This window comes from Penicillium odoratum (genome assembly GCF_028828045.1).
Source record: "Penicillium odoratum strain IBT 22623 chromosome Unknown utg000001l_segment0_segment0, whole genome shotgun sequence".
Classification (NCBI taxonomy): Eukaryota; Fungi; Ascomycota; class Eurotiomycetes; order Eurotiales; family Aspergillaceae; genus Penicillium; species Penicillium odoratum.
In genome coordinates this window covers 4,245,866-4,268,896 of record NW_026643143.1, presented here as the reverse complement: position 1 = coordinate 4,268,896, position 23,031 = coordinate 4,245,866, and the positions used below count along the sequence as shown (strand labels likewise).

General features: G+C 46.5%; 11 protein-coding genes across 11 annotated transcripts; 6 read left to right on the top strand and 5 right to left on the bottom strand.

The window, feature by feature from the left end:
• Positions 1–668: 668 nt before the first annotated feature.
• On the bottom strand, positions 669–1,409 carry N7520_001613 (uncharacterized protein; the record flags this gene model as incomplete). The annotated part of the gene is made up of 1 exon (XM_057135548.1): positions 669–1,409. One exon carries the CDS (start codon positions 1,407–1,409, stop codon positions 669–671), a length of 741 nt encoding a protein of 246 aa, XP_057001484.1.
• A 1,202-nt stretch (positions 1,410–2,611) lies between these two features.
• Positions 2,612–3,019, top strand: N7520_001612 (uncharacterized protein; the record flags this gene model as incomplete). The annotated part of the gene is made up of 1 exon (XM_057135547.1): positions 2,612–3,019. The coding sequence occupies one exon, from the start codon at positions 2,612–2,614 to the stop codon at positions 3,017–3,019; it is 408 nt and encodes a 135-aa protein (XP_057001483.1).
• A 498-nt stretch (positions 3,020–3,517) lies between these two features.
• On the bottom strand, positions 3,518–4,639 carry N7520_001611 (uncharacterized protein; the record flags this gene model as incomplete). Its single annotated transcript, XM_057135546.1, has 4 exons — positions 3,518–3,634; positions 3,679–3,893; positions 3,939–4,013; positions 4,090–4,639. The coding sequence occupies 4 exons, from the start codon at positions 4,637–4,639 to the stop codon at positions 3,518–3,520; spliced, it is 957 nt and encodes a 318-aa protein (XP_057001482.1).
• A 1,699-nt stretch (positions 4,640–6,338) lies between these two features.
• Positions 6,339–6,637, top strand: N7520_001610 (uncharacterized protein; the record flags this gene model as incomplete). Its single annotated transcript, XM_057135545.1, has 2 exons — positions 6,339–6,401; positions 6,464–6,637. 2 exons carry the CDS (start codon positions 6,339–6,341, stop codon positions 6,635–6,637), a joined length of 237 nt encoding a protein of 78 aa, XP_057001481.1.
• Positions 6,638–7,107: 470 nt separating this feature from the next.
• On the bottom strand, positions 7,108–8,175 carry N7520_001609 (uncharacterized protein; the record flags this gene model as incomplete). Its single annotated transcript, XM_057135544.1, has 1 exon — positions 7,108–8,175. The coding sequence occupies one exon, from the start codon at positions 8,173–8,175 to the stop codon at positions 7,108–7,110; it is 1,068 nt and encodes a 355-aa protein (XP_057001480.1).
• A 1,663-nt stretch (positions 8,176–9,838) lies between these two features.
• N7520_001608 (uncharacterized protein) lies at positions 9,839–10,694 on the top strand (the record flags this gene model as incomplete). Its single annotated transcript, XM_057135543.1, has 2 exons — positions 9,839–10,009; positions 10,113–10,694. 2 exons carry the CDS (start codon positions 9,839–9,841, stop codon positions 10,692–10,694), a joined length of 753 nt encoding a protein of 250 aa, XP_057001479.1.
• An 874-nt stretch (positions 10,695–11,568) lies between these two features.
• On the bottom strand, positions 11,569–12,173 carry N7520_001607 (uncharacterized protein; the record flags this gene model as incomplete). The annotated part of the gene is made up of 3 exons (XM_057135542.1): positions 11,569–11,719; positions 11,768–11,785; positions 11,848–12,173. The coding sequence occupies 3 exons, from the start codon at positions 12,171–12,173 to the stop codon at positions 11,569–11,571; spliced, it is 495 nt and encodes a 164-aa protein (XP_057001478.1).
• Positions 12,174–13,235: 1,062 nt separating this feature from the next.
• On the top strand, positions 13,236–13,789 carry N7520_001606 (uncharacterized protein; the record flags this gene model as incomplete). The annotated part of the gene is made up of 2 exons (XM_057135541.1): positions 13,236–13,629; positions 13,680–13,789. The coding sequence occupies 2 exons, from the start codon at positions 13,236–13,238 to the stop codon at positions 13,787–13,789; spliced, it is 504 nt and encodes a 167-aa protein (XP_057001477.1).
• Positions 13,790–16,896: 3,107 nt separating this feature from the next.
• On the top strand, positions 16,897–17,559 carry N7520_001605 (HAT dimerization; the record flags this gene model as incomplete). The annotated part of the gene is made up of 1 exon (XM_057135540.1): positions 16,897–17,559. One exon carries the CDS (start codon positions 16,897–16,899, stop codon positions 17,557–17,559), a length of 663 nt encoding a protein of 220 aa, XP_057001476.1.
• Positions 17,560–18,378: 819 nt separating this feature from the next.
• Positions 18,379–18,810, top strand: N7520_001604 (uncharacterized protein; the record flags this gene model as incomplete). The annotated part of the gene is made up of 2 exons (XM_057135539.1): positions 18,379–18,558; positions 18,607–18,810. The coding sequence occupies 2 exons, from the start codon at positions 18,379–18,381 to the stop codon at positions 18,808–18,810; spliced, it is 384 nt and encodes a 127-aa protein (XP_057001475.1).
• Positions 18,811–19,077: 267 nt separating this feature from the next.
• On the bottom strand, positions 19,078–21,239 carry N7520_001603 (uncharacterized protein; the record flags this gene model as incomplete). The annotated part of the gene is made up of 4 exons (XM_057135538.1): positions 19,078–19,730; positions 19,791–19,900; positions 20,132–20,309; positions 20,357–21,239. 4 exons carry the CDS (start codon positions 21,237–21,239, stop codon positions 19,078–19,080), a joined length of 1,824 nt encoding a protein of 607 aa, XP_057001474.1.
• Positions 21,240–23,031: the final 1,792 nt, after the last annotated feature.

The window sequence follows — 23,031 nt, the reverse complement described above, 5'->3', positions numbered from 1 at the left end:
GATTCCGAAGACAACGGTCTGCTGTGTCGGCTGATCTGCGATGCCGGCGGAAAGAGTATCTGAGATTTGTCGGAGCTCACCGTGAAGTTGTTTGCTTGCTTCATCGCTGATAGAGCTCCCTGGGTCCATGCCAACAGAGTTTGTGGTGTCAAATGGAGTGACTAGACTGGAGTTCTTTCTGGTGGGCAGCCGACGATTTATATGACCTTGGGACGATCTTTCCTCGCGGTATCTCTGGTGAAGGAAGTGGTGAGTTGAGTGGTGAAGCCATAGTGTTTAGTATTGCGAGCCATAACTGGTTCCACATGCATCGCTGTTTAACAGATTAAAAGGATAACTGCATATGTTGAAACTCGTTCACTCGATTGATGGATACTCGATTGAAGGATACTCGATTGATGGAGGCTCGATATTGAATACACTTTGCCCACGAGAACCTGTATCTGCTTGGTTCAGCATGTAAGCTTGTAGATTTGTCACATCAACACTTCCACGGAGTCTGCGAAAACTCGACAGGACTGGTCATTCTTTGTGGCATAAGAAACATACAGAATGGAAACGCGCATTCAAGATTGTTGTGTGTACCCCACGGCCGCATAGCTACAAGGTCCATCTTCTAAATGGCGTTATGAACAGTGCAAACAGCTAGATCTGATTGGCCGACATGATCACGATCGCGCGATGGGTCTGTGAGTTGACGTGGTGCGGATGTCTCTCATCTCCAACAGCTCGGTGAGGACACAAGCTTTCATCCGCGAAGTGCCTCCGAGCCAAAAACTGAGCTTTGCCTCGATGAGCATTGACCCTTGAGTCTCATCATTGATCATCGACAGAAACAAATTGTCAAAGAACCCAGAGCCAGCCTCTCCTTCCACCTCAAGTCTCGTCGGATCAACGGCTGCCGCCATCCAGATATATCCTATGGCGAGATTGAAGCAGGCTGCATTCACGTTGCATGCTGTCACCAGTGTATTGAACAAGGGGCCGAAGGCGATTGCGGGAAGGCCAATGCAGACGTATGCCTTGGCGGCTCTTCGCCCTGCCTGTGCTGCTTCCCTCATCAACTCTGCGCCCTCGATCGACCTAGCATCGACCACGACCGAATCCGACACCCAATATTCGGTGGACCAGCTATACAGAGCCGGGGGAGGAGCAGTTGCCACGGGGTTCCACAATCGGAGCGCCAATTTTCTGATGCTTGAGATATTTTTCGTTCCTGCGGCCCCAAGAATGATGAGCCTCCTGTCCTTCTCATTGGGCACGCAGGAAATACCCAAGTGATAATCCGAGGACTGCAGGCTGGTCACTTTGGCTAGTGGAAGGACTGTAGTCACACCGAATTCAACCGAAATAAGGACACCATTTTTGTCTGGCTTGTTGACCACAGGTGTTTGGGTAAGGTAGCACATTGTAGCGTGCTATTGATACTCTGTCCGCAAAGCTTCAGCTGTTCCCACTTCCAGACAAGCTCTTCAGTCTTTGAGTAGATATAGGGCGATCTTGGGACGGAGGGATTCTGGGCAGTCGAGGTACTAGATGTCAAACGGTTTGGATGATCAGTATCGTCACTATTCATGCAGAGGGGATGAAACGGGGTCTAACTCGCATCTTTGCCTCCAATCGAAGCGTGCATGAATCTCGTGTGTCCGCATCATGTAAGCGAGGAGATGCAAGACTGCCGTGCTCGGATCTTGTATTCACCTCTAGATGACGGTGGAATTGGACAATCAGTGTTTCATTGATGATCGCGGATGGAGAACAGAGAGAATCAGCTATGATCTTTTGTAGATGATGTGTTAGCCAAGTGTTGGAAAAAATCAATCGCGTCAGAGTCCTCTCTCGAACCAAATGCTGACTGAACAGTAATTGTTTTCAAAATCAACAACCCCATTCCTCATCAGTATGTTGATACGTGATCTTTCAGGCTCAACATGTTGGCAAGTTGAGCGTTGAGATCACTAGAATGAAGGTCTTGCTTTCTCTAGTAGCGAGCCAGCATGTGGCCAGTGCCTCTCTGTAGTCAGAATTGACCTGCTCTTTCACTGGTGATGATGTCGTCTTCATAGAAATGTCAGCCGTAACGTCGGGATTCACCAGACACTTTAATCCCGCCGTGCTATCTAAGGGAAAGTCAGCCCACTCATTAAAGACTGCTAGAGTAGTCTAGGAGCAAAATGATTGTCATGTTGGAGTGGGCTGGAAGGATAAATATGCTGAGAAAAGTCACGTTCCTCTGCATTGGCAGACAAAAGTAGAAAAATAGGTCCTGGAAACAGGTGTGACGACCTGGGGAGCTATTCCGTAGATGATACCCTCTCTGTGTTTTCAAAGGTATGAGGGCCAGTATTCATAGAAAGAATGTTCATGCACATCCCCACCACAATAGCACATAATTTAATGACCATTTGGCTCGGCTCGACATCGGGCTAAGTCGAGTTCATGACGCACTATTCAAGACCAAAAACTACGCCCGAAGACACCTCTCATTTTCTCCACATTACTTTGCTCAAGTCATCCCCAAAAGCCCGTCTTATCCTTCCACTACCAGCCGCACCGCGTCCTTTGTCCTCGATATGACTCCGAATACTAGGACTACAGTACCACCATTTGCATGCGCCTTACAAATCTTGTCCCCGCTATGCTGTGGCTGGCTCTTGCAAGTCTCAACTCGGCCATTTCTCGCTTCGCGATCGTCCTGCGGGACGATGCAAAATCAGACCTCATCAATGTCAATGACGCTCTACTGGACCTTGCATTTCAACGTCTCATGCAAAGGGTTCTCGATGTCTCGGTTATTCTGGCCCTAATGTCAGCGTCGCTCTCCATCTTCGGTATTGTCCTTGCGATCCACCCGAGGTGGCTGCATCGGGACTGCAAATTTCGGCTTTATTTCGAATGCCTTCAAGTCACGCTGGGCCTGAGAGTACTCTCCGTGGGTGGATATGTCGCCAGCTGCGTCCACGGCTATCAATCCTCGTTTGAGCTGTTTAACAGCCACGGCCACTTTCCATACTACTAGATCATATATTACGGGGCCGTAGGGCAGGTTGCTTTCGGTTCTCTAGTGATCATTATGTTCTTTGTCCGGTTCATCATACACGACTTGCGCGGTCATTAAGAGCAAGTGCAGGCAACGAAGATCATGAATGCTGCTGTTCGAAGTGCTTCTGAAGCCGGGCGATGTGAGGGAATGGAGTTTGAATGTGCCGGTTAATTCTGATTGAAATTGAATCAAGATGGCAAATCATTTGGATGAATTTGGAAGAAACTTGGCAGAAAGCTTATGTTGAATTAGAAAGGTGTGCCAGATTACTTTTTGATCGAAGATTCAGTCAGCAAGTTGACAAGACGGAGGTGCCACTTGTTTCGCACATGTCGCCTTTTTCAATCCACCGCCTGTTCACTGGTTCTGTTATCCAAGCTTGATGATAGGCGACTAGTGCTAATGGCAATACAAAAGGCATGAAGCTGGTCAAATTGATTTGATAGAAGTCTAAGATTGAATACCTACCATAAACTAAATCAACTTCTGTTCACGGTGGTACGTGCAATTCACCCGAGTCGAAAGTAGAGCCGCTCTTGCAAGTAACACGAGATCAGCAGCAGGACGGCGTCGGGCTGTGATCAACGGATGCTGATAAGAATTAGCAAGTTCCGAGCCTGCGCAAAATGACATACCATTTTCAAAACATCCATCGATGCTGTCGCTCCAGAAGCGGACAAGAAGTCTACGGCGGCGGACTCAATTGGCCAGCGTTCTAGGTCGTCGACACCAATAGCGCCATCCCCTTTGTCACACTTTTGCATGAGCAGCATCATGATTGGCGGTATGGCGGCGATACATGCGGCTTCGGACTGACTTGTTACGCAGTCCACGCAATGTTCCGGGCCAGCTGCAGCTCGTTAGCCAGATCCCCCACGGAAGGGCCTTGACTGACCAATTTTGATGACCCCATCAAGCCCGAGTAGTATGTTGGAACAGACCAAAGACTGATGAACAAGGCGAAAAGCAGCTAGATAGCACATGCCATCGAGAATCTGACAAAGTTAGCATAGCTTATCGAAACGATTACGATGGACAGATTTGACACATGATCGATCCCAGTTCCGCCTCACTAGGATACAAGTCCGAGCAATCAACGACATGCGCGAGAGTCAGCGGTAGGTCGGCAACTAAGAAGAACGCGGAATCCCCATCGATGTAACATTCATAGAACGAAAGGATATTGGCGTGTTCCAGTCGCCCGAATCTATCAAGCAAGCTGCGAGCATCTTGCCTTTGGTATTTCCTGATAGCCACCACACGAGATGGGCGGGTGCGACGACAGACAATAATCACCTCGCCTGCGATGTCGTATGAGATGGCTTGCTGATAGGTGTCCCACGGGGACTCGTGTCGAACAATCAGGACCGATGTAATATCGTCAAGTCTATGCAAGCGTGGTAGACAAAGGCTCTTTATGGGGCCTGTGACGGTTTTCGGGCTGAAATGGTGATTCACAGGCCTTTTTCGCTCAGCGCTGGGGGACTTAGAATTTTTGCAAGCGAGGGATTCAGGGTCTGTGAGTGGTGGTTGGGATTGAGCTTTGATAGTGTCGAAGTCAAATATCATGTGCTCTTCTAATTGTCTGACTGACATGATCAGAGCAGGCGTGGTATGTGTGAGATTGCGGTATTTTGCGGAAGACAAAGAAGCAAGCTTTTAAAAGAGGAATTGGGCATTTCATTTTATACATCAATGACACGCCAAACGGTCTTTGTTCGCCCAATCGCTACAAGATGAGGTTGCCAACATTTAATGCTTCTCCAAATCAGATCGGAAAACCCACCAGAAGGCACGAACTGGCCACGAAATTCTTCTTCGACTGCGAGTCAGTCTTTCAAAGGCAAGCCGTCGGAAATTGAACGCGTCAAATTTGCCGAGAGCCTGTGCCTTGACAATGAATACTATTTATCGGCCACTTGAGCAGCAATGCATACGGGACCATACATAAAACTGCTGCGCACATCATAGGTGTGCTTATTCCTCAAAATCAGAGAGCAACCCGAAATGTCAGACACTTCAACGTATCTGCTTGAAAATGAAGCCGATAAATTGACTACTTGCTTTCTGGACCAAAATTCACAAGACTATGTCTTGTTTTGGGACACTCTACGTATAACAAGCGTTGCCCCAATCCGGTAATGCAATTTACTTTCCAATAAAATTGGTTTGTCTCTTCTCAAGCATAACTGGTGATACTCTGACAGGTGGGCTCAATGTAGGACATTCTCTTCCGAGGACTATTGAAGGTCAGTAGGGATATACTGGCAGACACTCTAAACGAACTGTATATATTTATTTTTTTACACCGAGTTTAACACTCACCGCATCATTTCCTGGCACAATGTCTTGAATTTATGTTGATTTCTGGAAACAGGCGAGAAACAAATACGCCGACGTCTTCTTTTCTCTTGTGCATGTCCGTACTCACATGAAAGAACTCCCCAAGCACATTCGTTCTCATCTTGCACAAATAGCCTCTACCCGCATATTTCGAGGATCAAAGTCCGACATGCATCAAGGCCCTCGAGTAACTGACTAGGCTGTAAACAAGGAACAGGTGCATCATACAAAGGCTGGGCTGCAAGCTAGGCATAATATTGAGTCGCTCCAAAGGGCCGATCAGATAAATTGCAGCCCCAAGACAGTTCCTCATGACCATGTAGATAAACTCGGTAGCTAGTGTTGGAAATGCAGGTCGAATCTCGGCCAAAGCCTGAACCGCAGGAGCCAAACAGAGTAAACCGAGAGAGACGCAGTGGTAGGGGAATCGGAATCGAGCTCCCGATATATCCGAGTCGAACGTGAGAAGGTCCAAGACACTCCCAAGAAATGCAATGGTGGTGATGACTGCATATCCTAGTTGAATTGAGGGCTGGGACTCAAAGAGAAGAATGACTGTTGGCAGAGTGCTCGTCCAAATAAGGAGTAGTACAGTTCCAAGCTCAAATTCCGATATCCGACACGCCGTTCCATGACTTCTGCGAAAGGTGGACGAAACTTGAACGAGTAAGGTCAACAAGCACCAAATCATGACGCCGGCGCAGAAGACGATCATAGAGAGGGTTTTGAGGATCTCATTTCCGAACGAAGAACAATGAAATAGGAAAATCTGTGCAAGAAGAACAGAGAAGTAAGACAATCCAAAAAGACTGATAAGAGACAAGATTGCACAATGCCAGACACTGGAGGGGTGATACTTTTCCATATTGGGCCCGTCTCTTGCTGGTGTAACTTACTGCAAGAAGAATCCCACTTTCCATGTAGAGCTGCATCATTTATACTTGACAAAAAAATGGCAAGCCGACGTTTGGTGGTTTCTTGCATCACAATAATCAACAGTGGCGAAAGTGCTACTGTACGTCTATTCACTTATTCTCAAGTTCAAAGACTGTTGAAGTATTTGACACATCTAAACAGTTGAGTGAGGAGCCGGCTTTTAGTGAGGGCATCAGTGAGACAACTACAGACCTTGGCAGCTCAATACCGAAACGAAGCAAATGGATTGATCGACGAAAGCCAACCGACTACATTCTATGCAGTCTCAACTGGCGATCAAAGAAGCCATCTCAGTGCCGTAGTGAGGCCTGGTGAGACTTGTCGCGTTGCGCAGACGCTCAGCTGGTTTGAATGGATGCTACTGGCTGTAGCATCGCATAAATTGGTGGCAAATATATGAATACTTTGATCAGAGCCCACAAGAGACAAGAAGTGCCTCATCAATAACGAAGATAATACCAATTGGCGTACACTCAATGGGCGGAATAATAAGTTATATCTGAACATTCTTTGTTGTCATTCCTGGCCTTTCATGGTCATATTGTATCGAAATGTCATAAATCCTCCACTTAATCTAGCTGTTAAATCACTATTTTCGCCAATACTCATAATTGATGCACCAATCCTATCATCTAAAAGACAAATAACGAAGTCCTCTCTGGAATGGAGCTCTCGCCGGCTTCCTCAGCCATACTTGAATCATTTTCGTCTTTTATGGACCACCCACCCGCTTCTCCCAGGTAGCGAGCTCAAACAGAACAAGCATTCATTCCTTGGTGAGGTATTCAAACGTCCAATCTGGGTAATAATCGAGATAGACTCAATTCTAGCGTGGGCAGACTGTCTGATGAGCCCGTGTGAGGAGTGATAGAGGGATTCTGAGAGAGCCATATGGACGAGGTGCTTCCAGGGCATACGCTACCCTCAGTCAAATCTGTACACGCGCCTCGTGACGCTTCTCTCTGACCAGCCTCAGATCTCACACTTCTATCCGGGGTGACAGATACCCATGGAAATATTTTGTCGAGCAGACTTGTCTTGCTTGGTCTGCGCCAGTCTTCGGGCTCATTCTGAGATAGAATGGGTTGCGTGCTTGTCAACGACCGGAGACGATTAAACACGGAGAACTCCAACTTCAGCTTGATGCTGTACACCACGGTCTTGAAGCTCACTTGAATGTAATGCAGCTTGAACTCGGTAAGAAGAAGCAGCATATTCAACAGGACGACAATGATGTTGATCCAGAGCAGATGGATGATGGCATTCCGCCCATTGCGACCTCGGGTCTGAATCATAGGCTTGAGAATTCGGATTGCTTCGTAGATGTAAATGCCGCAGATGATGAATTCCTGCACGCAGAAGCCGGTGACCTGGATGCGATCGTATATCGCGGCGGGACGAGCGAAGCGTGCGTCGCCTTGGTTCAGGCCAAAGAACAGGACGGTCATGGGGATGTGAAGAATGAAAAAGTTCCCGACGATCATCCACAGCACCCACCGCACTTTTTCCATGTGGCGGACAACGAGATCCAGACGGGAATAGAGCACGACCGCCTGACCAGTGACCATGGCGTACCACCCGATGATGAAAGGGATAGACGTAGAAAGGTTAGATGCTTGAGAGACAAACCGAGCCATAGCAGGCAGTGCATGAACAAGAATGCCCCAAGGCGCGACTTGCATGCTCCAGAAATAGAGACCGCTGTAGCGCTTGAATGTATCGAAGGTGACAATTGCCGTTTCGAAGGCATTGTATGCGCCGATCGCAAACATGGACACGACCTGGATGATTGAGACATTTTTCATCAGGATAGCCCCAACGTCTGGTGGCAGGCTGCTAATGATCGTGTCCATGATGACTAAAGACTTGTTCCGAACGTAAAAAATTCGAGAGCTCTGAGGTGGACACGGTGGGTAGACAATTTTTAAAGACTACTGCGTAAACATGTGATCGTGATCCTCTGGCAATGCGATCATGACGTGGTAGTCGGGGGCTCCTTGGAATGACTCAAGGAGCTGTTCAGATCTTATTGGGTCAAGGCATGGCTCGATGGGTCGCAGACTCATTGATAACGTAGAAGCTTTGACGAACACTAGGCGAGATTAGCCTCGATCCGTTTTCTCGGTCAACCAGACAATGGAATTCTGTCATGAACCTGGAAGTTTGGATGCTGATCAAAAAGTTAGAAAGAACAAGTAAGATTCTCAGCTTCCATAGTTTTCGAGTGGGGCTGTGAGCGACTCTCTTGTCAACCCATGGAAACGACCGGTCGGAGAGAACAGCTTAAGGCGAGGAGAACGCGATCGTCCCTGTGTCGGTGATCTGGAAATTGATTTTGAGGAAAACTTCTTTGTAATTGAGAATGTTCGGGTTATATATACCTTCTTGATAGAAACAGGTATTCCTGATGAGCTGTCCCGTAATGTATTCGCACCTTTTCGATCGACTATCCTAAGGCAATTTACCGGTGCAGGAAAGGTCACAATCACAGGCAGAAGCATATCCCACAATAGAGACACCAGCGGCATTTCAAATAAAGTTTGGATACACCAGAGTTGTCTGGCCTACAACGCCGACCCTGACGGGTTTAGAAGCCAATCGGGGTCTGATTTGTTTCCAACTTATTCATGTAAGCCTATTTTGTCCTGCCAAGCATGCATGACCCTGAGTGAGATATGGTTCTAGACCATGATACACTCGGACCTAAAGGATGAACCATCGAGTGGACAAGTAAGGTATTGGAAGAAGATTCGATGCAGGGAAGATAGCTTCTAGATCTTTCCCTCGACTGGATCGACAGAACGGCCACCCGGGTAATAGAGAAGTGGAGAAGTTCTCCCCTATGTGGGATCCGTTAAGAAGTGGATCACGAATCACCTTCAAGGCATTTGGGAGCAACACTGGTAGTCTTGTGCTTTGCGCTCTCAAAGTGTGTGCTTAGTGGCCTTGAGTCACAGAGAAATTAGGATTTGAGCCATGCACTGTACCAAGGCAAGTGGCTATGGCAAGAACGTGGAATTCAATCTTACCCACGTGCATTTTGATCTGGTATGAGCTATGCTTGAAGCAAAAACATTACAGTATGCAGTCTCTTTTTGACGGTCGATGGTCTGACTTTACAATGCAGCAAGTTTCATATTCTGTGTATAGACAATCTCTTTCTGGGGATCCTTTGGAGACCTTTACATTCATGTACGCAGCATTGATTTTCGTGCGAGTCTCTCTTAGTACATCAACAAATGCATCATGTCCAGTTGCATGTGATAAGTGGATGTGTTGCAATAGATTCTCTCACGCTTACGCATTTTGGAGTGCCGGTGTAGACGCATATTTGGAACTCTGGACTCGGAAAACTGAAACCGAGCTTTCCTGGCAGGGACACATATTATTGTGCTTCGTTGCAGATCATCTCCCAATGGACTCTTCTCGTATTATAAGGTACTATTTCCCAATCTTTGGTGCAGAAAAACATTCTTCTTTCACTCTTCTACCAAAACACGCCTGTCAAAAGATAGCATGGCAAAACAATCAAGCTCCACCCCAAAGAAGTTAGATATCAGAAGCAGGTCAAGAGTGACGCGTGCGAGGTCCCGCATCAATTCTCCCAGCCCTGCTTCGTCGGGGGTCTCTGAGTCTCATGCAGACTGCTCTTCTCTGCGTTCAGTCACGAAGCCATCCAAAGTCCTAGTAAGTTGATTGTGGTCGTTTTCGATTTCTCGATTCTAGAATCACCCTTCACGATGCTCAATACTGCTGATACCATGCGCTTTCGGCTGATCATGTTATTTAGGGACATCTTGTGTCAAAGAGTGACCGGAAGAAGGAGTCTAAGGCTATCCATGCGAAGTGCTTTGATGAGATGGACAAAATTGGTCGGGAGCTCCAATTGGCCCTTGCGGAGAAAAATGACCAAAAGGCCTACGAGTCTCAGTTGTTGCAGAAAATACAAGCCACCGAAGCTGAAGGGAGTTCGAAATTGCAGCAAGCTATTGCGCTCAAAGAAGCCGCTCTGGCTGAGAACAAAAGACTTCAGAACGAAACTCGTCAACTCCAGCAGCAGGTGGAATTGTTGAATTCTTCGACACAGGATAACGTCCCGTGGAATGACGTTCAACCGATATTGCATCAAACACATGGCGAGCTAGTGTCCGCGACCACGCGATACTGGAACGCGATCGACGCTCTTCAGAACCGCAGACTAGCATCCTATCTACCCGGCTCTGGAGTGATCCACGGTAATTGGGCGGAGCAGTACGGCCCGCTGGGATCTTTGGGACACGATTCACTTCCCGGATTCACCGAATCGGGCAATCCCTCTTCGAGCAATCAGCAAGAGCCTGGGGCAAACAATGTGTTTGATTCCCTTATGTGATGCGTCATGATCCTTAAGTAGCTGTGGGTCCAATCCAGAATAGTGGAGCCGTGTTTTGATGTCAGATATTATGACGCAGACAAGTACCAGTACCCTATGGTCGCATCATCGTCGTCGGCCTACAGCTTAAATACGATCAATTTTATCTTGCTGACGAATTCATACCTTGTTTTGAATGGAGAACTTTCCGAAAAGTAAATATGTAGATGAGTTTTTAAAGCATTACTGTTCACCGCCAAGCGGGGCCCGTCACGTCCGCCCGGTGGTTCGTGATCGCCGTCCTTTCCTAACTTTATGCGCAACTTTATGCGCTGCAGATGATCTTCCGCTGCTCGGATATTTTATCCAATCACGGTAAGCCTTGGCAACTGGCACGCTAGATGGTCTACCACTCAGCCAATTTTAGTAAAGTCAAGTCAAAGAATTGCAACGGGTCAAATGATTTGGAATTATCTACCCAAAGCACTGAATGTAACATCAAAGATTTTTTTTCTCAATGATCTCGACGATTATTTGCCAGGGCGGCCGCGCAGGGTTCCAGATCTTGCTTTCGAGTGGGCAATTTTATCAAGTGGGTCGAATTGCACTGAAACACCGGCACGATAAAGCTTAATTGGCACGTGGCAAATAGTCCGTGCGCGTATCAGCCCAAACCAGATATGATTTAGACCGGTGGCAGTTTTTTAATTTGAACATTCCAGGCCACTAATACTTAGGAATCTTATTTTGAACTCTAATCGGCTTGGCGAAGCAGCTGGATTCCGTGGAACAAGGGGAGATGAGTGGTCACATTCAGAATGTAGCAATACTTTGGTTACAAAAAGTCAATCACATCATAGTCCGAAACCTCATTGGTGACAACGCATTTACCCAGTCAATCATTCTCCTCGGTAGTGCTCTGGTTTTCCGAAGCTATCGTCTCTATGGCTGCCTCCACGGCTACCAATCGTTGAACAATATCATCTAGATCACTGCGAATGGTTCCAGTCTTATCTGCAAGAGTGCTCAGCGAGCTCTGGATCGACCTAGAATGGTATCAGCGGTGTCGCCTCTTAGAAGTACTTCCGACTTACTTCACTCGGGGGTCTAGTCTGATAGATGTAAGGTTAGCAGCGAGGTTGGAATTGATTTCACAGCAGAGTCAGACACTTACTCGGAGATACACTGGAAGGCAATCATGACACGATTGTCCGCGGTTGGAGATTCTCCTCCAATGTTCTGCCTTTCTCCAATATTCTCTCTCTGTATCCAGTCTTCGGTGGCATCATGCGGGATGCTACCCACCAGGGCCGTCTCACGTTGGAGACTGGGGAAGTTGTTCTCCTCAAGAGATTCGATCTCGGTAGTGTCACAATCTGCCGATGAAGAGGAACCTTGTGCACTGTCCGAATCGGAAGGCGACAGTGATAAAGCGCGCTCTAATCGACGTCGAAAGTCTTCGTGTTTGGCGGATCGGGAAACCTTTCTAATTCCGACCATGCTTGTGGTAGAGAAATTTTAGAACGGCGAATATACCCAAAGCAAAAGTCGAGCGGCTTTTATAAGGTTTGTCCGGAAGGTCTGAGTAGGCGATTGATGTCTGCTGCAACAATAAAATTTCTCTCGGAATTTTGAGCTCCGTCAAAATATGTAAAGCCACATGGTTCAGGGAATTTGCGAGTATGAGCTTTCCACGGTTCTAGATGAGGTCAAAGCTGAACGAGGGACATTATCATGTAGAATTTCAATAGGCGATATCAACAGATCAAACTTCAACAGGAAAACTCGACAGGCAAGATCAACACGTAAACTTCAACAGGTAACTTCAAAAGGCAAAGCTCAACAGACAAGCTCAACAGGCAAGCTCAGCAGGCAAGCTCAACAGGCGAGATCAACAGGCAAAGCTCAACAGGTAACTTCAACAGGTAACTTCAACAGGCAAAGCTCAACAGGTAAACTTCAACGGGTCACTTCAACAGGTAAACTTCAACAGGTAACTTCAATAGGTAAACTTCAACAGGTAACTTCAACAAGCAACCTCATCAGGCAAGCTCAACAGGCAAGATCAACAGGCAAAGCTCAACAGGTAAACTTCAACAGGTAACTTCAACAGCCAACTTCAACAGCCAACTTCAACAGACAAGCTCAACAATTCAAAGTACAACAAGGAATTTCAACATGCAAAAACATGCAAGGTGAACATGCAAGCATTGCTTGAAACACATTCATTTCCATTAAATTGTGCAACATGAGCAATGCTCAACAATGATGGTAACTATCGCTCAGGAGCGACGCCAATTCTTTTTTTTTTATAAAAAAAAAACCGGATTTCTGAGGATCAGAAACTGGTGAAATTCCGTGATATCAAGCGCTCCTCAGGTGCAGAATCCTCGAAATGGCTCATCAGACTAATCCATGGAACAGATTCTGACTCGAAAAAGTTTGATCGACTTCCCCAGTGAATGATTCTTTTGACTGACTCTAGCGAGTATTTCAAAACTCAGCCTACTCTCTTCAACAAACAGTCAGAAGCGTCCTGTTGGCATCAATTTAAAAATCACAATGTCTCCACGTGGCATTTTGAGCTGGTCGGAGCAAGAAGAAGAGAACCTTTTGCAATGGTTAGATGAAACCCGTGCATTGCCATGGAAAGATCTTCCGGGCGCATACAGAGAAAAGTTCGGCGTGGACCGAAGCGTTGAATCCTTACGAGGCAAAAAGTACCATATTTTGCGGAAGAATGGTCGCACGACCGCGCGATCTCGGAAACGTCAAGATCACCGTAAACGACGAGAGCCTCGCCGCCGCTCGATTGAACAGACGGTCATACACTCAGACGCTTCAGCCGACGCGGCAACCCACAGCAACATCGATCTATGGTTCCAGACAGTTCTTGCGTCTGAATCTGGTTCTGCCGAAAGTAGCGAGTCAGCGGTGACAAGAGGCTGGATTTCAGGTATGGGCCCTTTCAAGCTACCTTGACGTGCATGCTAAAATTCCTCTCAGATCGCCTGACGCCAGCGCTTAGAAATTACCGACCCAAGAAATTACGATCGTCGTCATGGATCTGGGAGTATGTACATCGGATGTGTGCCACTGGGAGAATGGACCTCTAAGGCGTGGTATATGAACATATTGTGAGATCCCGCAGACATACAAAGGTCACTAACCATCCCAGTCAAGAGCTCCACTCTTACCAAGTTCCGATATTCCATTGGCCTCTTCGTAAATATGTCCTGAAGCTCCTGGATTTGAGGTACTTTGCGATGATTTTGGATGGTGCCTACCTTTTTCATTGGGTGCAGAAAGGTAGACAGGGCCGTAAATTCTATTGCCATTAAGTTGGTGAGCCTTACTTCTAAAGTTACCACCGAAACGCTGCGACTTTGCCATTCTTAAACGGTCGATGGAAATGTGAATAATAAAAAATTTGCAGCTTGCGCAAAAGGCTCGTAATTGGCTACGAATACCGACTTGATCTTTAATATCAGCGCAGCCGTGGTGAAATCAAAACCTGTGCGGGGTAGTTGACGTGTCCAATAGGTGATGTGTCTTAGAGCATGATGAGAGTAATAACGCGAGCAACTACGTCACGTGCTTTTCATCAGTTAGTTCATTGTAGACCTCGCCAAATGGGCGGGTTGGGTTTCGACCCTTGACCCAAAACCCGCCAAGAGATTAAAATACACGTAACATATACCTGATTACATCACTCTATATCTGGTATTGGTTGTATTTCAACAGTAATACTGTAATATACAGGTAAATGGGTTCTTGGCGGGTTCGCGGGTATTCCTTCGGGTACCCAAAAAAGCAATATGGCGAGGTCTAATCTGAACAAGCCATCATAATTCCAAGAAATCCAGCCAATTTTGGGGCGGGCGGCAGCGCTCTCTTCCAATCGGAACACGTCTTGGAAGCCGAAAGTGGGTCATCCTGCTGGTTTCTACCGCTCCGCACGAATCGAATCGAACTTTTGCCAGATTCGATTCGATTCGAATTAATATTGAAAATAACGATTCGTACGAATTCGAATTCAAGACCGATTCGAATTCGATTCGAAGTTCGCGAACATCTTGGTTCTAAACCTTATTGGGAAGGCGGTCAATCACGCCATGTCGTTCAATACGATATGTAGCCAGCAATCAACACCTCATACAGTTAGCTAATTATCAGTTAACTAGTAGTTGGATACTGAGGTAAGTAGGCTAGATTTAGTCTAATAGTAAAATTAAACGATTTGGCCTTGAGATGAATAAGCTGTAGGGCAGTATCAACAGATGCAACATTTCGACCAAAACCTCCACCCAAATAATATATATATTCTACTCCTCAGCTCATTCAAAACGCCCACAGTCTTATTCGTGATCTGGTTTGCTTCAAATTATATGAGCTGATATACTATACTAAGATACACGTAAGATATCAATATAGAGTCAAAATATCAATATTTGTATATCGTATTCGATGAACAGTAAATGGGTAGTCTAATCGGGCTAGCGGAGACTCCACAAGAAAAGTGTCTTCGCGCGTACGTGCTTTCACCAAAAACAACGTCCAAATCGGGTTCAAAAGCTACAGATAAACATCACATCTGGGTGCTCGAGGGTAAGCAATCGATCAAGACATAAGCCTGATATACTAATATAACGTTACAGATGACTTCTCCACTTGCTGCGACATTTGACTGTCCTAATACTAGGAAGAATAAACGCGATTATGCGGCGCTTAATTAGTATGGCCTTCTTGCAGAAGACATACCACTTCCGCCTCCTCGAAAGAAGACGGCGGTCCGGTCCGCCCTTAAGTCGCTGACTCCGCCGATTTCAACGCCTCCTACGGCTCCAAGCAATGTTTCTACGAGTTTATCGAACCTTGATACGGACATACGCCCTTCGCAATCAATATCTCAGGTCGAATGCTCGGTAGAGAGGGTCGAAATCAAGCAGACAGATGAGACTAGATCGAAAGAGCGGAGCTGGGTTTGGAAATACTACCTTACGACACCTGAATCTGGTACATGGAGATTAGGAAATAAGGAGCGGTCCGAGCTTAAACACCTGTGTATTGTATCGCCATCCACCTGCCGATTCTTTCGATTTGCGTCGAAACTACGATCTTCAACCACAGCGTTGAAACAACACCTGCAGCACACCCACAAGCTCTTCCAGGACGGCCATTCAGAGTGCCAAGGATCGTTAAGCTCATGGATTTCCAAGGAAAAGAAGCTCCCATTCGAAGAAGCTGTCTTAAATTGGATTGTATCAACCTGCCAACCATTTACATGCGTCGAACAGCCTTCATTCAAGGCTATGTTGAGGTCTGCCGGATTCCAGGACTCCGTACCAAGTGCGGATACTGTGTCGCGCCGATTATGTCTTCGGCTTGATGCTCTTGACAGTGAATTTCGAATCTTGATGTCTTCAGCATCCTCCATCGCGCTATCTCTAGATGGTTGGACAAGTCAGAATTCATTGCCAATGCTGGCAATTAATGCCCACTGGATGTCCTCTACTTTCCAGCAATATCGAGCTTATATTGAGTTCGTTGAAATCGAAGGCAGCCACTCTAGGGAGAACCTTACTAATATTGTTGCGACGGTTCTCAAGAGGTTTCATATATCTGATACAGTTATGACGATTACAGCTGACAACGCGTCTAATAACAATACTTTACACCGATATCTTTACCAAAAGCTGTCTCGGCGGTACGATGAGTACCTCGCCGAGACCATTATCCGAGAAGGGACGATGAAATTTACCCACAACTCCCAAATTCGCTGCTTTGCTCACATCTTGAACTTGGTTATGAAAACCATATTGAGGTCTCTACGCGCTAGTTCACATAAGGAAGCCTGCGATCTCCTTGATGATGTTGCTAAAAGGAGCTGGAAGACGGTCAACGCTCCTACTTCGCCGATCGCAAAGCTTCGACTAATTGTCCTTTGGATTATGCGATCCCCTCAGCGAATACAGAAGTGGGATAATCGACCTGGCTGTACAAAAGCTATCAACTACGATGTTGATACTCGTTGGAACTCTACCTTTGTTATGATTGTGAGAGCTGAAGAGTGTCGCCGGCAGCTCGAAGATACGATCAATGATGACCCAGATATTGAAGCCTTGCGTCTCATGACTGGAGACAGCTCTCGGATATCAAGAAAGTTCTGGCTCCCTTCAACGAATATACCGACTACGTCTCTCGAGATAGCCCATCAATCCATATGGCAGCGCGTATGTTTGCAGAGCTCCGCTCTATACTCCTCGCTATCAAAGAACGCCGAGGCGAGTGGCAGAAGGTCTCACCAGCAATGACCGTTCCTGTGTCCGATGGAATTACCCTCCTGGATAAGTATCATGACTGCGTCAAAGACAACGACATATACTATATCGCAAGTGTTCTGGATCCGCGAATTAAGACCAAGTGGCTCAAAACGTTACCAGATGGAGAGAGGATCATTGGCCGAATCCGGGCGTTTCTGGAGAAAGCGTATTCCACCCCAAAACAGCCAATATTGACTACTACAAGCACCAATTGGAAGAGCTTCGAATATCGATTTCTGGAAGCCTTTCAGCCTACACAGGCTAACACCGCTGAGTCTGATATTGATAAGTATTTCGATACTCCGACAATCAGCACTGGTTTCGATATGAGCCAGAGCCAGACCGAATTTATACGAAACTGGTGGAATGCAAACAGGCTTGAATTCAGTTGCATGGCTAAGGTAGCACAAGATCACCTTGCTATACCAGCAGCAGAGGTAGATATCGAGAGATTATTCAATGGCGGGAGAGATGTGTTGGGAATTCGATGTTTCTCCATGAAAGGCAAGACCCTTGGGACTCTATTAAGGCTGAAAGATGCCGCACGTTGGAAGTCTGAATAATTACATAGTTATGGTTTCTTCTGGCAAACATACGGTGAAATTCTATACCTGATTCAATATATTTAGAGCTCTGAATGTATATCATAAGCCGTACTAAAAACACCATTCGAATCCAATGGACACAACGGTCACAGTTGTTGAGGTTATGGCTGGCAGCACGAGCGGAGCCACTACCTCGAACACTAGACATTGGTTCGCGAACCTGTTCGAAATTCGCGAATTTTGACGAATCGAATCGCCCATAGATTCGAAGCACGAAAAGCAAAGTTCGAATCCGATTCGAATCGTCAAAATTCGCGAACTTCGAACAGTTCGAAAGTTCGTGCGGAGCGGTAATGATTAGCCAAATGGAGCGTGATGATCCCCTCAATCTTGTTGGTCTCCTTCTCTGTTCGTCGCACCACTACCATAATCTCCTCGGTGAGTACCCCTTCCAGAATAGCCAACTAGAGAGAGAAAGCTATAGCCAATGGAAAAAAAATCAGGCCAAAGCATCTCCAGCTTATCTTGATTTGGAAGCGAGCTTCAACATCTGATGCCCCGCTCTTACGGCTATTAATTGTTCCGTAACCGGAACTACTGGTTACTAATGCATCCATCCCACTTCCTTTTACCCCGCCGTTGCCGTGGGCTTTCCTTATACTCATAGATTTCATTTCGAGCAAACCATCGACTCCATGGTCCTTATTTGGTGAAAGTCCATTTGAATGTAGGTTGATCTCTCGCGATCCTCTATTAACTTCCTAAAGTGATCAAGGCTAATCTATTGCTCTGCCCCCTCTAGTTGTGCTCTCTTTTGCTCATCCGCCTCGCTCAGTCATGCCAGCCAGAATCAGCGACGATGCCTTGCCTGAACTTGAGAGCCTAGCAGCATGGGTTTCTCAGAGCGCCGAGATGAAGGAAGAGAAAGGAAGCCAAAATCTTTTGGAATGTGTGGACAAAGATCGAGAAGCGAAAGCACGGCCGTTGATGGAGAAGCTGGGATACGCTACAATACAGGTAAAAGAAGCATTTACTCTATTTCGGCAAGGCCGCTAACTGGAATAGTACCATTTGGCCTTACTGTTTCGCATATGCGGAAAGACCTCAATTGGAAAACCCCAAAACGATAAGCGAACGTTGTTATTCTTTCCTCTGTCTGGAGAAGTGGAGGTTGCCGGCGAAGTCCTTATACCAGGCATGTACATTCAGCTCACGAAGAAGTTGGATCTTGACGCACATTTAGACTGCCTGATCATCGCTCTACCATAATCCACGTCGCAGAACTATTTGGCGCTTCACCTTCATGTTCAATTTTCCGAATTTTTTTTAGCCTTTGCAACTGCATTACTTTGACTACCAGAGACGAATATAGGAGAAAGTTCATATGACACTGGTATCTTAGCAGAGTATTTTTAAACATATCCGTTCCCACTGTTAATACTTTGTCCAAAGCGACTAAAATGCCGTCTATGCTTTGTACCCCGCGTCCTGTTTGTATCACGTACAGCTTTTGTGATTATGAAGGCAAAAAAAAACTCAGCTCGTCGCACAGTCGACCTCAGTCGAATTGGGACCAATTTGTGTTGTGGTGCTGCGAAAACCGGCATTGATAAATGGACTGAACAAATCATTGCTTGCCAATGGGTTGAAAACTGCACTTTCTTGGCCGGGCTCCCCCGAGATGTTGTTCAGCTGGCTGTTGTCGAGCTGGGGGTTCGGGAAGAGGCTAAACAATGCATCGCTTGCCAATGGGTTGAAAACTGCACTTTCTTGGCCGGGCTCCCCCGAGATGTTGTTCAGCTGGCTGTTGTCGAGCTGGGGGTTCGGGAAGAGGCTAAACAATGCATCGCTTGCCAATGGGTTGAAAACTGCACGTTCTTGACCGGGTTCCTCTAAACTATGATCAGGTGTCTTCGAGCTTAGGAAAGTTGCATTCCTCATGTCCGCAATCGACTCGGGGCACGACATCAAGAACGCATCCGTTGTACCAGGAAGTTGGGCTTTGGTACCTGGGGCGGGGACCACTGCGAATGGCTGACTGGCTGTATGTTTTTGCAAAGCCGAGACATTCACTGGGCCAACAGGAGCTGATGACAGAGGAGAGCTAGTGGTCGGTGTATTTCCACATCGATAAGACCGGGACGGGGGTTGCGATTGATTCTCTAATTCGGAATCATCATCTTCTTGAGCTGAAAAAGATTAGTTGATGAAAAGTGTCAACAACACCCGGGGCAGCTGGCCGGGCATACCTTCTGGTAGAACAGAGCCTGCAGTCGTGGTATTGACCCCTCGAATAGATTCACACTGAGCCTCTTGGCCTTCGTGATCTGCACAGTCTGGGTTCCAACGATTCCGCAACCTGGATGAAGTCTCACAATATCGTGATGAAGAATGATCTGAACAGTGTCTTTTCGATGTGTGGCATGGCGCTAACGCTGACCTTTTCCTGACCTGACCATGATCCAAGGCGTTCTTAAAAAGGGGCTGATAAGACCTGACCAAGAATAATTCGTAGCCCAGACATTTGCAAATCCTCTTCAAGCTGGATACAGTCAGTCGCGTATCTTAAAAGCCGAAAGGTTTGACTCACGATTTCGTGTGATTGAAAACCCGTTCTATGATCAAAGGGATAGCAAAGGGTGCCGGCGAGTCTGTGGGTTCAGACAAAATGAAGCTCTCATCGACATGAAGTTCCAGTTTCGCCAATACTTCTTGGGGGTTTACAGAACAGTCGCTGAATCGAGCGTAGAAGCTAAGAGGATGCTGGGCTTGGCAGAATTAGCTTGACAAGATGATACAGTTATGGTTTCCATACCGACACAAAGAATGTCCCAGCTTCTAGATGCCCACTTTGTTTTTGACAAGAGCGATACGAGACTGTTCGCCCATTTTGCGCCACGAACAAATTTGGCAAGCTGTATTGAAGAATTGGATCCGAGGACTTTCCGCATAATTGCGTAAATGCCGTCTTTTTCCTCCGTCCTGTCCAATAAAACTGTACAAAGAGAGACAAACAAGATATCTAGAAAGCACGCAAGCTGTCGATTCAACAATCCGAAAGAGACCATGAAGTTAGCGAATTCGGATAAGATTGAAATGTCTGTCGACTTGGGTGACATGATTGCCGACTCTTTCGCTGTTCCCGGTGAAGCAAAGCTCGATGCATCTGGACCACAAATTTGTAATAGCGCCTTGAGGAAATTTCTTCGCTGAGTTTTATCAAGAGCCGACACCCAATTTTCCCAAATTTCCGATTTGGGTAGACCATTGAGGAAGCTGATGAATCTTGAAAGCGTCTTCTGTACATCTGTCTTGCTCTCACCCGGTGCGGATTTGACCTTTTTTTTGGGATCAATGGCGACTTCCGGATTGTATTCGATGATATCGAATGTTGCGATACTGCCACTATCTTTGCGTATGCTTCGCGGCTCATTAGGATGTTCTGGGGCGGATTGTGTGCTACTGTCATGGCTTGGGGTTTCCCGTGCCACTGGAACTCCACGTGTCCGGCGACGAGGTCTTTCAATGACCTCGTGCTGATCAGAAGCTACGTTGTAGTCTGCTGGGGTCGATGATGTTCCAATGGGGGCAGACTGTTGAGGTGACGGGCGAAGAGACTCTTCAAGCTGAAGAACCAGTGTTTCAAGAAACAGAATATAAGCAGCGTCGTCGCCCTCAAATGGAATTCGACGAGCCATAATTTGTATGAACAGACAAGAGGAAAGAGATCCTGTAGCAAGTGAAACTACGTTGTCAACCTGGCCCCCTTTCTCTCTGCAGGGTGATCCTACACTACACGAGACGAGCCAAGCGAATCAAGTGGCTTGTCCAGACTATGGGTCCGTGCTGGGCGCTTCTGTAAGTCTCATCACAGCGGTGTAAGACTTATCACACGGCTATCCAATTGGCTTCCGAACTTACACTTTACCTCCCTATACCCCTTGAAAAAGACAACTTATTTCCACCGGTTTTTGACCTTAAAAGTCATGCGCCCCCTGCTGATTTGACAATCGTTCCGGTTCTACATCGCAAACGAAGGTATTTGGTTCTGCATTTTTCATGGCTTACGCTCGACATTCAAAGATAAACCTAGGGAGCCCAATTTTCAAAGGATGGCAGCGGTGTGCGACCACTTCCAGGGATGGACTTGCTTGCTCTGGTAGGATGGCTTGTTTCATCCTCCATTTACACGTGCCAACGACACTAACCAGATCAAGGAACCCCAGCTGAATGCTCCTAATTAGGTTAACCTCCAGAGCATAACGGTAGTAACCGAACCCCCGTCGCTGAGTGGTCCTAATCTGGTGAATGTTGGTCGTCATCGTCAGGGTACGCCGTCTGAAATGTCTCCCGTCCGTTGACGCTGCGGCATTTTATGGCGATTACTGATAAACTTAGATGCCTGGAATTAGAAACAAAATATCTATTGGTTGGGCTTCTTGACTAGCAGGCTGAATTCAAAAACGCCCGATTATGTTTGTCTTCAGCGCAATTTAATTTAGAATACTTGATATCATAATTGGGCCATAAAGCCACTGCACCGAGGATTACCATCGCTTCAATCAAAGACTGCGTTTCTCATAAAAGTTGGATAAGCTATGTCCATGAATACGTCACAACCGCGCTTTTAAATTGCTTGCTAATTTCATTTCGCCATATCCTCGAGTGGTCTGGACCTTTCATTGTAAGCCCGACAGATGGTCGTTTGAATAGCCGGTGTGCGACCATCTTGAGACTGTACCAACTACGAAATAGCGTATATTGTTATGGAATCATGTTGATAGACAGAAATATATATCATAGACCTGCCTTTTCTAATGACTGTGAAGCTCCTTCACAAAGACGATTGGGATTCTCATGATTTTATTGCTCCAAGAACTCTTCAGGGTGAGTTATTTGCTATTGGTCTGCAAACTTCATCAACTAATACTTCATACAAGACATGAGCCGCCAGCTGAATAGTCTCTAGGGTCACTATACCACCGAAACTCCTAGAAGCTTGGCGACTTTCTCACGGGGATTCCGATCTCCAAATCACACTTGCTCAAGTCCAAAATGCCACAAAAGCTATCGAAATTCTACGGAAAATACGACCCATCGACTTGTTGCCGGAAGAACTCCGTTGTCGGATTAGCAACCCCAAACTTCCTGAGCAGCGACCTGGGAAAATTTGTTCAGATTGCCGTTTTGGTCGGCCACAAAGTGGAGCCAGCCCGGGGTTTTGCCGGAATGAATGTTAGATGGAATGAAAAACCGCCTTTACAAGTGATACCTATCTACGAAGCCGAATACGATATGGGGAAAGAGTTCTTCACACTGGAGGTTGTTTATCACAACAAAAAAGACCTGATCACGGTTACGAACACCATTCCAAAGCTATTGGAATTGTTCTATTGTATGTAGACTTTACACTCAGAATAAAGGGAGTGGTTTTATTGGGGTTGCCTCACAATGCCTATAGCCTCAACATGTCTGTAGCCTCACCGACAT